General features: G+C 47.8%; 4 protein-coding genes across 4 annotated transcripts in view; all 4 read left to right on the top strand.

Moving 5' to 3' along the window:
* LOC121878180 (keratin-associated protein 10-4-like) overlaps positions 1 to 9430 on the top strand; it is a 63642-nt gene extending 54212 nt beyond the window's left edge. Inside the window, exons 2-3 of the mRNA XM_042384222.1 lie at positions 5626 to 6000; positions 8289 to 9430. Coding sequence (XP_042240156.1) covers positions 5626 to 6000; positions 8289 to 9430 — 1517 coding nt within the window. The remainder of the gene's footprint in view (positions 1 to 5625; positions 6001 to 8288) is intronic.
* Positions 9431 to 9486: 56 nt separating this feature from the next.
* Positions 9487 to 10785, top strand: LOC121878181 (keratin-associated protein 10-11-like). Its single transcript, XM_042384224.1, has one exon. It carries the CDS (start codon positions 9487 to 9489, stop codon positions 10783 to 10785), a length of 1299 nt encoding a protein of 432 aa, XP_042240158.1.
* Positions 10786 to 10793: 8 nt separating this feature from the next.
* LOC121878182 (extensin-1-like) lies at positions 10794 to 11321 on the top strand. The gene has a single exon (XM_042384225.1). It carries the CDS (start codon positions 10794 to 10796, stop codon positions 11319 to 11321), a length of 528 nt encoding a protein of 175 aa, XP_042240159.1.
* A 12-nt stretch (positions 11322 to 11333) lies between these two features.
* Positions 11334 to 12587, top strand: LOC121878183 (keratin-associated protein 10-7-like). Its single transcript, XM_042384226.1, has one exon. The coding sequence runs from the start codon at positions 11334 to 11336 to the stop codon at positions 12585 to 12587; it is 1254 nt and encodes a 417-aa protein (XP_042240160.1).
* Positions 12588 to 13853: the final 1266 nt, after the last annotated feature.

Consider the following 13853-nt stretch of genomic DNA (forward strand, 5'->3'; position numbering starts at 1 on the left):
ATTGTTTGTGATAGGTTGTAAAAGTGAATAATTGTGAGTGATTACCAAAGTGATTTTAGGGTTGAAGTGAGATTGATTGATTCTGAATGATTGTGAATATGATTGTGAGGGTGAGTTGGTAATTTTTCCCGATAATGAAGAGTGACAGTGAAAGAGACAGACAGACAGATAGATAGACAGACAGACAGACAGACAGACAGAGGGGGCAGAAGATGAAGGCAGTAGGTGAAGGCAGCAGGTGAGGGCAGCAGGAGAAGGAGGCAGGTGAATGCAGCAGATGAAGGCAGCAGGTGAAAGCAGCAGGTAAAGGCAGCAGGTGAATGCAGCAGGTAAAGACAGCAGGTGAAGGCAACGGGGAAGGCAGTAGGTGAAGGCAGCAGGTGAAGGCAGCAGGTGAAGGCAATAGGGAAGGCAATAGGTGAAGGCAGCAGGTGAAGGCAGCAGGTGAAGGTGGCTAACATACTTTAATATTGACAAAACAAGTTGGTCATTTATGGTCGCCAGTCATTCCGGGATAAACTTGATTTTTTCACTTTAATTACATTTGATGTTTACACAGACTTAATGATGCTTTTGAGTGTCTGTATTAGTATGTGTGTGTGTGTGAGTGTGTGTGTGTGTGTGTGTTTATATTTTCCTGTGTATACTTGCCGATTATACATGTATATTTGTATGTATTTATTTGTGGATACATATATGTGTATGTATGAGCTTATGTAATATTTAGTTACAAATTTAATTAGATGTATCTCTATACCTACTCATTTATCTATTTAAACTCACACACACACACACACACACACACACACACACACACACACACACACACACACACACACACACACACACAATACACACACAATACACACACATACACACACACACACACACACTAGTGACCTCACTGAATGAGGACGTGTGTCCTGGCGATCCGCAGCAGCCAAGGTCGTCACGTCTACCTGTAGCTAATTTAGGGCAGTTCAGTACTTTTACGGGAAGACAGTGCGTATTTTCAAGGTGTCAGTGACTGTGAGTGCTAGACTTGTGAATATGTTTGTTCCAGTGCCACGATATCATCGCACTGACCTCTTTCGGCTGAAGTCTGGTGCTGGCTATCCTCCACCCCACACCATCACTCTACTAAAGGCGCTGAGGATCTTTCACAACCGCGGCTGCAGAAGAGGTCGCCGCATTCCCAGACGAATCCCTATCATCACGCCGAGCAAGCACAAGAAAGTTGAGCCAGTGCCAGAAAGACAGTGTACTCGCTATGAAGTGCCGCGACTATGGTACAGCCTACCATCCCTATTGCTGTCCAATGTTACATCTTTATGCAACAAGGTGGAGAAGGTCAGTGTCACAGTGAAGTCAGTTGGTGCAGGTATTGTGGCGATTACCGAGGCGTGGTGGCAAATTGTTCCTGAGATCTGTGCCATAGAAAACTATGAGTTATTTCACCACCTCAGGTCATCAGGGAAATCAAGTCAGCCGAGAAGTCTTATTATCCCAGGAAAGTGCACGGCCTCAAGGAGGTCAGTGGTACTCCAAGGTAAAAGATCTCTGTGGTCTTAACCGTCAGTCTCCCACACTTCCTTTCATCTCACATTTACCTAGTGAGGAGGCAGCTGAGATAATTAATAACCACTTTACTACCATAGATCATACCCTACCCAGTCTTGATCTCACTCTCCTCCCGGCTTACTTACCTTCCCTTCCCCCTACCAGTGTTCAACCATTTGAAGTCGCCAACAAACTCCTAAAATTTAAATCCAAACACACCACTACCCCAATTGACCTCCCAATCAAAATTTACAAGGAGTTTTCAGTCGAACTAGCCACCCCCCCCCTGTTCTATTATTAATGCATCCCTCAGACAAAGCAAATACCCTAATGAATGGAAAACCGTATTTGTCACCCCTATCCCCAAGGTCACCACCCCACAGTCCCCTAACGACCTCAGGCCAGTTGCCATTGCCCCATACCCTGTCTACTCTGTGAAGACTTTGTTTTTGAGTGGGCATTTGCTAGAATTTATCAGTCAATTGATCCACAGCAATTTGGAAATATAAGGACCCCCTCTACATTACACTGCTCAGTTAGTCTCCTCGATTTCCAACAAAAAGACCTGCAGAAATGTAAGACATCACTGGCCGTTGCCCTTGTTGACTTCAGGAAGGTTTTTCACCTTGTTGATCACTGCACTGTTATGAACAAGGCCATTGCACTAGGGCTGCCCACCAACCTGGTCTCATGGGTCACTGATTTCTTGAGTGAACGTCGTCAGGCAGTCAGGTACCAGGGTTCTGTCTCCACATTCCAACACCTTACCTGCGGTGTTCCCCAGGGGACCAAGATGGGACCACTGTGCTTCCTGATCCTGATCAACGACGCTCTATCAGACACTCCTCACAGGTGGAAGTACGTGGATGACTGCACTGTGGGGGTTACAGTGGACAACACCTCACCGGACTACTCATCGCTACAAGGCACCCTGGACAAGCTACAGGCATGGACTACGGAGAATAAGGTTACCATCAACCACACCAAAACCGTAGTCATGCACATCAATTCCGCCACCACTCCAGTGCAAGCTCCAGCAGTCACAGTGGGTGCCCATCCTCTCTAGTTAGTGCAGTCTGCTAAACTCCTGGGTGTTACCATAGACCACAAAATGGATTGGAAGGCCCATGTAAACAACACAATCAAGGCAGCCTCGTACCGACTCTACATGCTATGACGACTTAGGTCACTTGGGGCACCCACGCCAGAGATGAGGACTATCTACAATGCCATTATTCTCCCCAAACTAACGTATGCGTCACCAGCCTGGTCGTCTTTTCTCAAATCTACCCAACAACGTCGGCTAGAAAGGTACAGAAAAAGGCCCGCAGAATCATGCTCGGCGCAGACTACTCCGGCTACATCAATGCTCTCTCCACCCTGGAAATGCCATCTTTCAGTGAGCTCTTTCTCTCCTACTACAATTCCCTTTCTAACCCCCTGCTTCTTCCCCTGTCATCTTCCCTGCTCTGAATTTCGCTACCAGCAATTTTGAAGCTTCTACTACTTGTTACTAACCTCCACCACCAAGCACTAGCAAGGTTTGGCAGTGGACTACTGCACCATCCTTGTCATCACCACCTCCTGCCACCAGCAGTCCCCCGGCCACCTCACGCAGTCCACCACTACAACAAAATTCAGCCCATAGATATAAGAATAGCTCTATCCCAGCTATTGTTAAAATAATAAACAGCTCCTGATTTATGTACTGTACAGCCCTGTAAATGTATTCAACGCATATCATTATGTCTAAATCAAATGTAAGTTTGTATATTTTCAGCCACCGGCTGCAACACTATTAATAAACAGTTTATTATTATTATTATTATTATTATTATTATTATTATTATTATTATTATTATTATTATTATTATTATTATTATTATTATTATTATTATTATTATTATTATACACACACACACACACACACACACACACACACACACACACACACAAACGATAAGGTCTTCAGCAATTACCTGACCTGATCTGACTACCTTCCTTCACCTCTCCCCAATCATGCACACTCTTATTCACTCATTCACTCACCCTTCGTCTGACTCTGCACATCATCTCTCTCTCTCATATATATATATATATATATATATATATATATATATATATATATATATATATATATATATATATATATATATATATATATATATATATATATATACTTGCATATATATATATATATATATATATATATATATATATATATATATATATATATATATATATATATATATATATATATATATTATATATATATATATATATATATATTTTTTATTATGTAGACCCACAATGGAAACGTAGACAGCATAAATCTTGATAAATACCACATAGGAAAAGGGAAACACTGGAGCACCTTAGTTTTCGTCTTTATTCATGACGTCTTCAGAGGCTACTGAATTTACAGGGACAGAGAGAGGCTTATAAACAAAGGGTGACATTATAAAACGTCAATGTTCCCCTCTCCCTCACTCTTCCTCTCTCCCTCACTTTTCCCCTCTCCCTTACTCTCCCTATTCGCTCACTCTCCATCTCTTTCTTACTCACCTACTTTGTCCCTCACTCTCGCTCTCTTTCTCACTTTCCCCCATTCCCCCCCTCTTCCCCACTCCCTTACTCTTCCTCTGTTTCTCACTTATCTCTCTCGCTCTTTACTCCTCTTCCTCACTCTCCCCCACTCTCTCACTCCTCCCAATTCCATCACTATCCCATACAACAATGTTAACAAGTATTATCAGTATCGTGACTTCTTTGTACTGTTGTGATGATACTTGGGTACAGTATGTTATTCCTACTTATTCTGTTTCTTCTATTCCTCCCTATTTTGTGGCCCCTCTTCTCATAACTTCCTCCTTTTTCCCCTCCCTCCTTCTTTTATGACCCTTATCCTCAACCCCCTTCCACCTTCCCTACCTCCCTCCCTCCCTCCCTCCCTTCTTCCCTCGTTTGTACCAATTTCTCACCCCCTTCTCTCCTCCTTAACTTCTACCCACTTTTATACCACTCGTTACTCACCCTCCTTCCCTCACTCCCTCTCTCCCTACATTCCTCCTTTGTAACCCTCCTATTTCACTCCCTACTTTTCCTGTAACCCCCTTTTCTTACTCCTCCCACTTCCTTCCTTCCCTTCCTCCTACCTTCATCCTCTCCAGGTACCAGTGCACGCCACTTACTCTCGTAAACATGGAATATAAAAGATCAGAAAGCACTCCGTATCATCAGTAACTCTATAAATGTACCGACAACTGAGATTCACAAAAATCATTTTACGTTTGAGGATAATCTGTTTTTGGACGTCCATCAACGTCGTTTTTTCTCCTCTCTTAGTGACGTCATTCTCAACATTGTCTTGTAGATCATGTTTGAGATAACTGATGGATGACCATTAAGTGCTATTGATGGCTGCTCAAATAGACCCCTGGACCTAATGGGCCTCTCTCCTAGTAGGGCATGAAGCAAATAGGACCAATCCTAATAGCAACCAGTCATAATGGTCTCCAGTCCTAATAGCCCACAGTCCTAATAGCTCCCAGTTATGATAGTCTCTAATCCTAATAGTTCACAGTCCTAATAGTCCCAGTCCTAATAGTCCCAGTCCTAACAGTCCCCCAGCCCTAATAGCCCCAGTCCTAATAGCTCCCAGTCCTAATAGTCCCAGTCCTAGTAACCCCAGTCCTAATAGTTCCAGTCCTAATAGATCCAAGTCCTAATAGTCCCAGTCCTAATAGTCTCAGTCCAAATAGTCCCCAGTCCTAATAGTACCAGTCAGAATAGCCCTCAGTCCTAATAGTCCCAGTCCTATTAGTCCCCAGTCTTAATAGCCCTCAGTCCTAATAACCCTCAGTCCTATAGTCCCAGTCCTAATAGTCCTAAGTCTTAATAACCCTCAGTCCTAATAGTCCCAGTCCTATTAGTCCCCAGCCTTAGTAGCCCTCAGTCCTAATAGTCCCCAGTCATAATAGTCCCCAGTTCTACGAAGTAACAATCCTAATATGTCCCAACATAAGATCAACTATTAAGATTGAGGCATAATCCCAATTTCACCAGTCCTCATGTGTACCAGTCCTCATGTGAACCAGTCCTCATGTGCACCAGTCCTCATGTGTACCAGTCCTCATGTGTACCAGGCCTCATGTGTACCAGTCCTCAAGTGCACCAGTCCTCATGTGTACCAGTCCTCATGTGTACCAGTCCTCATGTGTACCAGTCCTCATGTGCACCAGTCCTCATGTGTACCAGTCCTCATGTGTACCAGGCCTCATGTGTACCAGTCCTCATGTGCACCAGTCCTCATGTGTACTAGTCCTCATGTGTACCAGTCCTCATGTGTACCAATCTTCATGTGTACAAGTCCTCATGTGTACCAGTCCTCATGTGTACCAGTCCCCATGTGTACCAGTCCTCATGTGTACCAGTCCTCATGTAATAATAATAAAAATAATAAAAATAATAATAATAAACGGTTTATTAATAGAGTTGCAGCCGGTGGCTGAAAATATAGACTTACATTTGATTTAGACATAATGATATAATATGCATTGAATACATTTACAGGGCTGTACGGTACAAAAATCAGGAGTTGTTTATTATTTTAACAATAGATGGGATGGTGCTGGTCTTATATCTATCGGTGCGGGCGCTTATGGGATGAATTTTGTTGTAGTGGCGGACTGTGCGAGTTGGGTGGGGGGGCTGCAGGTGGCAGGAGGTGGCGATGGCGAGGGTGGTGCAGTAGTCCACGGCCAAACCTTTCCAGTGCTTGGTGGTGGAGGTCACTGAGGGATGGCATTTCCAGGGTGGAGAGAGCGTTGGTGTAGCCGGAGTATTCTGCGCCGAGCATGATTCTGCAGGCCCTTTTCTGTACCTTTTCTAGCTGACGTTGTTGGGTGGAGTTGAGAGAAGACGACCAGGCTGGTAACGCATACGTTAGTTTGGGGAGAATAAAGGCGTTGTAGATGGTCCTCAGCTCTGGCGTGGGTGTCCCAAGTGACCTAACTCTTCGTAGCATGTAGAGACGGTACGAGGCTGCCTTGACTGTGTTATTTACATGGGCCTTCCAGTTAAGTTTGTTGTCTATAGTTACACCCAGGAGTTTGGCAGACTGCACCAGCTGGAGAGGATGGGCACCCACTGTGACTGCTGGGGCTTGCACTGGAGTGGTGGCGGTATTGATGCGCATGATTACGGTTTTGGTGTGGTTGATGGTGACCTTGTTCTCCGTAGTCCATGCCTGTAGCCTGTCCAGGGTGCCTTGGAGCGATGAGTAGTCTGGTGCGGTGTTGTCCACTGAAACCCCCACAGTGCAGTCATCCACGTACTTCCACCTGTGAGGAGTGTCCGATAGAGCATCGTTGATCAGAATGAGGAAGCACAGTGGTCCCATCTTGGTCCCCTGTGGAACACCGCAGGTGAGGTGTTGGAATGTAGAGACCAAGCCCTGATACCTCACTGCCTGGCGACGTCCACTCAAGAAATCAGTGAGCCATGAGACCATGGGCAACCCTAGCGCAATAGCCTTATTGATGACAGTGCAGTGATCAACAAGGTCAAAGGCCTTCCTGAAGTCCACAAGTGCAACGGCCAGTATACGTTTCTGCAAGTTTTTGTGCAGAAAATCCAGAAAGCTCACCAAGCATATTGCCAAATTGCTGTGAATCAATTGACTGATAGATACTGGCAAATGCCCACTTAAAAGCAAAGTCCTCACAAAGTAGACTGGGTATTGGGGGTAATGGCAACTGGCCTGAGGTCGTTAGGGGACTGTGGGGTGGTGACCTTGGGGATGGGGGTGACAAATGTGGTTTTCCATTCATTAGGGCATTTGCTTTGTTTGAGGGATGCATTAATAATAGAACAGGGGGGGGTGGCAAGTTCGACTGCAAACTCCTTGTATATTTTGATTGGGAGGTCAATTGGGGTCGTGGAGCGTTTGGATTTAAATTTCAGGAGTTTGTTGGCGATTTCATATGGTTGGACACTGGGAGGGGGGAGGGGGAAGGTAAGTAAGCTGGGAGGAGAGTGAGGTCAAGACTGGGTAAGGTATGACATATGGTAGCAAAGTGGTTATTAATTATCTCAGCTGCCTCCTCACTAGGTAAATGTGAGATGAAAGGAAGTGTGGGAGACTGACGGTTGAGACCACAGAGATCTTTTACCTTGGAGTACCACTGACCGATGCCGACTTCCTTGAGGCCGTGCACTTTCCTGGGATAATAAGTCTTCTTGGCAGACTTGATTTCCCTGATGACCTGGTTACGTAGACTTTTGTACAGGCGGTTGTTGGTGTAGTATGCCTTGTTGCGCTGCTCAATAAGTCTTTTTATGCGGGGCGTAATCCACGGGACATCATCGGGGTGGATCCTCAGTGTTTTGGCTGGAAAGAAGTGGTGGTAGGCTTTGGTGATAGTGTCCAGGTAATTATCCCATTTGTTCTGCACATCGTCTACAGTGATCACTTCAGTCCAGGGATACCGGGTTATCCATTGTCCAAAACGCCGCAAAGCAGAATCGGGGGTGGGTCGGTAAGTTCTGGTGACAACTGGCGGTGGTGAGAAGGTGGGGGTAGGTGACCACAGCAGGAACAGGTGTGGGCTGCGTCCCATGGGAGGCAGCGGCTCCGGGGGAAAGTAGTGGTTACCGAGATCAGTCCTCATGTGTACCAGACCCCATGTGTACAAATACTCATGTGTACCAGTCCCCATGTGTACCAGTCCTCATGTGTACCAGTCCCCATGTGTACAAATACTCATGTGTACCAGACCCCATGTGTACCAGTCCTCATGTGTACCAGTCCCCATGTGTACAAATCCTCATGTGTACCAGTCCCCATGTGTACCAGTCCTCATGTGTACCAGTCCTCATGTGTAACCAGTCGATGTGTGCACCAGTACTCATGTTTACCGGACCCCATGTGTACCAGTCCTCATGTGTACCAGTCCTCATGTGTACCAGTCGATGTGTGCATCAGTACTCATGTTTACCGGCTCCCATGTGTACCAGTCCTCATGTGTATCAGACCTCATGTGTATCAGTCGACGTGTACACCAGTACTCATGTTTACCGGTCCCCATGTGTACCAGTCCTCATGTGTTCCAGTCGATGTGTGCACCAGTACTCATGTTTACCGGTCCCCATGTGTACCAGTCTTCATGTGTACCAGTCGATGTGTGCACCAGTACTCATGTTTACCGGTCCCCATGTGTACCAGTCCTCATGTGTACCAGTCCTCATGTGTACCAGTCGACGTTTGCACCAGTCCCCATGTGTATCAGTCCCCATGTGTACCAATCCTCATGTGTACCTGTCCCCATGTGTACCAGACCTCATGTGTACCAGTCCTCATGTGTACCAGTCGATGTGTGTACCAGTACTCATGTTTACCGGTCCAGTATGTGCACCAGTACTCATGTTACCGGTCCCCCATGTGTACCAGTCCTCATGTGTACCAGTCCTCATGTGTGCCAGTCGATGTAATGCACCAGTACTCATGTTTACGGTCTATGTGCCTGCAGTCCTCATGTGTACCAGTCGATGTGTGCACAGTACTCATGTTTACCGGTCCATATGTGTGCCAGTCCTCATATGTACTGATCGACATGAGCACCAGTACTCATGTTTACCGGTCCCCATGTGTATCAGTCCCCCATGTGTACCAGTCCCCATGTGTACCAATCCTCATGTGTACCAGTCGACGTGTGCACCAGTCCCCATGTGTACCAGTCCTCATGTGTACCAGTCGACGTGTGCACCAGTCCTCATGTTTACCGGTCCCCATGTGTACCAGTCCTCATGTACCATCCCATGTGTCCAGTCTCATGTGTACCAGTCCTCATGTGTACCAGTCTTCATGTAATAGTCCTCATGTGTACCAGTCCTCATGTGTACTAGTCCTCATGTGTACCAGTCCCCATGTGCACCAGTCTCATGTGTACCAGTCCTCATGTGTACCAGTCTCATGTGTACCAGTCCTCATGTGCACCAGTCCTCATGTGCACCAGTCCTCATGTGCACCAGTCCTCATGTGTACCAGACCTCATGTGTCCAGTCGATGTGATGCACCAGTACTCATGTTTACCGGTCCCCATGTGTACCAGTCCTCATGTGTACCAGTCGATGTGTGCACCAGTACTCATGTTTACCGGTCCACATATTATGCCAGTCTCATGTGTACCAGTCGACGTGAGCACCAGTACCATGTTTACCGGTCCCCATGTGTCCAGTCCCCATGTGTACCAGTCCCCATGTGTACCAGTCTCATGTGTACCAGTCCTCATGTGTACCAGTCCTCCATGTGTACCAGTCCTCATGTGTACCAGTCCTCATGTGTGCCAGTCTCATGTGTACCAGTCCCACGTGTACCAGTCCTCTGTGTACCAGTCGACGTGTGCACTAGTACTCATGTTTACTGGTCCCCTATTGTACCAGTCCTCATATGTACCAGTCCTCATGTGTACCAGTCTTCATGTGTACCATACTCATGTACCAGTCCCCATTGTGTACCACTCCTCATGTGTATCAGTCCCCATGTGTACCAGTCCTCATGTGTACCAGTCCTCATGTGTACCAGTCGATGTGTGCAACAGTACTCATGTTACCGGTTCATGTGTACCATTCCTCATGTGTACCAGTCTTCATGTGTACCAGTCGACGTGTGCACCAGTACTCATGTTTACCGGTCCCCATGTGTACCAGTCCTCATGTGTACCAGTCGTGTGTGTGCACCAGTACTCATGTTTACCGGTCCCCATGTACCAGTCTCATGTACCAGTCCCCATGTGTACCAGTCCTCATGTGTACCAGTCCTCATGTGTACCAGTCGACGTGTGCAGTACTCATGTTTACCGGTCCCCATGTGTACCAGTTCTCATGTGTACCAGTCCTCATGTGTACCAGTCCTCATGTGCCAGTCGACGTGTGCACCAGTACTCATGTTTACCGGTCCCCATGTGTACCAGTCCTCATGTGTACCAGTCTCATATTGTACCAGTCGACGTGTGCACCAGTACTCATGTTTACCGGTCCCCATGTGTACCAGTCCTCATGTGTACCAGTCCTCATGTGTACCAGACCTCATGTGTACCAGTCGACGTGTGCACCAGTACTCATGTTTACCGGTCCCCATGTGTACCAGTCCTCACGTGTACCAGTCGACGTGAGCAACAGTACTCATGTTTAAAGGTCCCCATGTGTACCAGTCCCCATGTGTAAAAGTCCCCATGTGTACCAATCCTCATGTGTTCCAGTCGATGTGTGCACCAGTCCCCATGTGTACCAGTCCTCATGTGTGCCAGTCGACGTGTGGACCAGTACTCATGTTTACCGGTCCCCATGTGCACCAGTCCTCATGTGTACCATTCCCCATGTTGCCAGTCCTCATGTGTACCAGTCCTCATGTGTACCAGTCTTCATGTGTACCAGTCCTCATGTGTACCAGTCCTCATGTGTACCAGTCCTCATGTTTGCCAGTCCCCATGTGCACCAGTCCTCATGTGTACCAGTCCTCATGTGTACCAGTCCTCATGTGTACAAGTCCTCATGTGCACCTGTCCTCATGTGCACCAGTCCTCATGTGCACCAGTCCTCATGTGTACCAGACCTCGTGTGTACCAGTCGATGTGTGCACCAGTACTCATGTTTACCGGTCCCCATGTGTACCAGTCCTCATGTGTACCAGTCGATGTGCACCAGTACTCATATTTTACGGTCCACATGTGTCCAGTCCTCATGTGTACCAGTCGGCGTGAGCACCAGTCCTCATGTGTACCAGTCCTCATGTGTACCAGTCGATGTGTGCACCAGTACCCCATGTTTACCGGTCCCCATGTGTACCAGTCCCCATGTGTACCAGTCCTCATGCATGCCAGTCCTCATGTGTACCAGTCCTCATGTGTACCAGTCCTCATGTGTACCAGTCCCCATGTGTACCAGTCTCATGTGTACCAGTCCCCATGTGTACCAGTCACTGTGTACCAGTCCTCATGTACCAGTCCCCATGTGTACCAGTCCTCACATGCCAGTCCTCATGGACCAGTCCCTCATGGTACCAGTCCTCATGTGCCAGTCGATGTGTGCACCAGTACTCTGTTTACCGGTCCCCATTATTCCAGTCTCATGTGCCAGTCGACGTGAGCACCAGTACCCATGTTTACCGGTCCATGTGTGCAGTCCCATTTGTACCAGTCCCCCATGTGTACCAGTCCTCATATTGTACCAGTCTTCATGTGTACCAGTCCTCATGTGTACCAGTCCGCATGTGTACCAGTCTCATGTGCCACCAGTCCCCACGTGTACCAGTCCTCCTGTGTACCAGTCCTCATGTATCCAGTCTTCATGAGTACCAGTCCTCATATGTCCAGTCTTCATGTGCAGTCCCCATTGTATCAGTCCCCATGTGCACCAGTCCTCATGTGTACCAGTCCTCATGTGTACCAGTCCTCATGTACCAGTCCCCATGTGTACCAATCCTCATGTGTACCAGTCCCCAGATGTACCAATCTCCATATGTCCAGTCCTCATGTGTACCAGTCGACGTGTGCACCAGACTCATGTTTACCGGTCCCCATGTGTACCAGTCCTCATGTGTACCAGACCTCATGTGTACCAGTCGACTTGTGCACCAGTACTCATGTTTACCGGTCCCCATGTGTACCAGTCCTCATGTGTACCGGTCGATGTCTCCAGTACTCATGTTTACCGGTCACCATGTGTACCAGACCTCATGTGTACCAGTCCTCATGTGTACCAGTCCTCATGTGTACCAGTCCCCATTTGTACCAATCCTCATGTGTACCAGTCCCCATGTGTACCAATCCTCATGTGTACCAGTCCCCATGTGTACCAGTCCTCATGTGTACCAGTCCTCATGTTACCAGTCGACGTGTCACCAGTACTCATGTTTACCGGTCCCCCATGTGTACCAGTCCTCATGTGTACCGATCGATGTGTGCACCAGTACTCATGTTTACCGATCGCCCATGTGTACCAGTCCTCATGTGTACCAGTCGACGTGAGCACCAATGCTCCATGTTTACCTCCCCCCATGTACCAGTCCCCATGTGTACCAGTCCCCATGTGTACCAGTCCTCATGTGTACCAGTCCTCATGTGTACCAGTCCCACGTGTACCAGTCCTCATGTGTACCAGTCTTCATGTTATCCCGTCTCATGTGTACCAGTCCTCATGTGTACCAGTCCCCATGTCTACCCGTCGTCATATGTATCAGTCCTCATGTACCAGTCTTCATGTGTCCCAGCCCTTTGTGTACCAGTCCTCATGTGTACCAGTCACCACGTGTATGTATTAATTTTTAAGGTGGCCACTAAACTCAGTAGTTTGCCACTCCTCCTCCCACACACACACTAGCATAACTCTCACATACACTTTTACTTTCTCTCTCATACTCCCATATTTTCCTCTTATGCACATTCATAATTCTCTCTCTGTAACACACACACACACACACACACACACACACACACACACACACACACACACACACAACACACACACACACACACACACACACACACACACACACACACACACACACACACACACACACACACACACACACACACACACACACACACACACACACACACACACACAAACGCCTCAAAAGAAGCTCCAGGGGTACACTCAATCTGCTGCGTATCGGTAGACTCTGAAGCAATAGTATCACCTGCCTGAGCAGGTGCTCCACCACACAGGTGGTGCTTCACCACACTGAGTGAGTTGCTCCACCACACAGAGTGAGGTGCTTCACCACCAGAGTGAGTTGCTCCACCACACACAGGCAGTGCTCAGGCCACCAGTGAGGTGCACCACCACACAGAGCGAGGTGCTCCAACACACCGAGTGAGGTGCACCCACCTGCACTGAGTGAGGTGCACCACCACACACTCAGTGGTGCACCACCACACACTGAGTGAGGAACACCACCAGACACTGAGTGAGGTGCTCCACCACACACTGAGTGAGGTGCTCCACCACACACTGAGTGAGGTGCTCCACCACACACTGAGTGAGGTGCTCCACCACACAGTGGGTGAGGTGCATCACCACACGCTCAGTGGTGCACCACCACACAAGCGTGGTGCTCCCACCACACAGAGTGAGGTGCTCCACCACAGAAGGCAGGTGCTCCACACACTGAGTGAGGTACTGCACCACACACTCAGTGAGGTGCACCACCACACACTCAGTGAGGTGCACCACCACACACTCAGTGAGGTGCACCACCACACACTCAGTGACGTGCACCACCACATAGAGTG

Source organism: Homarus americanus, unplaced genomic scaffold (assembly GCF_018991925.1).
Source record: "Homarus americanus isolate GMGI-L3 unplaced genomic scaffold, GMGI_Hamer_2.0 scaffold45562, whole genome shotgun sequence".
Taxonomy (NCBI): Eukaryota; Metazoa; Arthropoda; class Malacostraca; order Decapoda; family Nephropidae; genus Homarus; species Homarus americanus.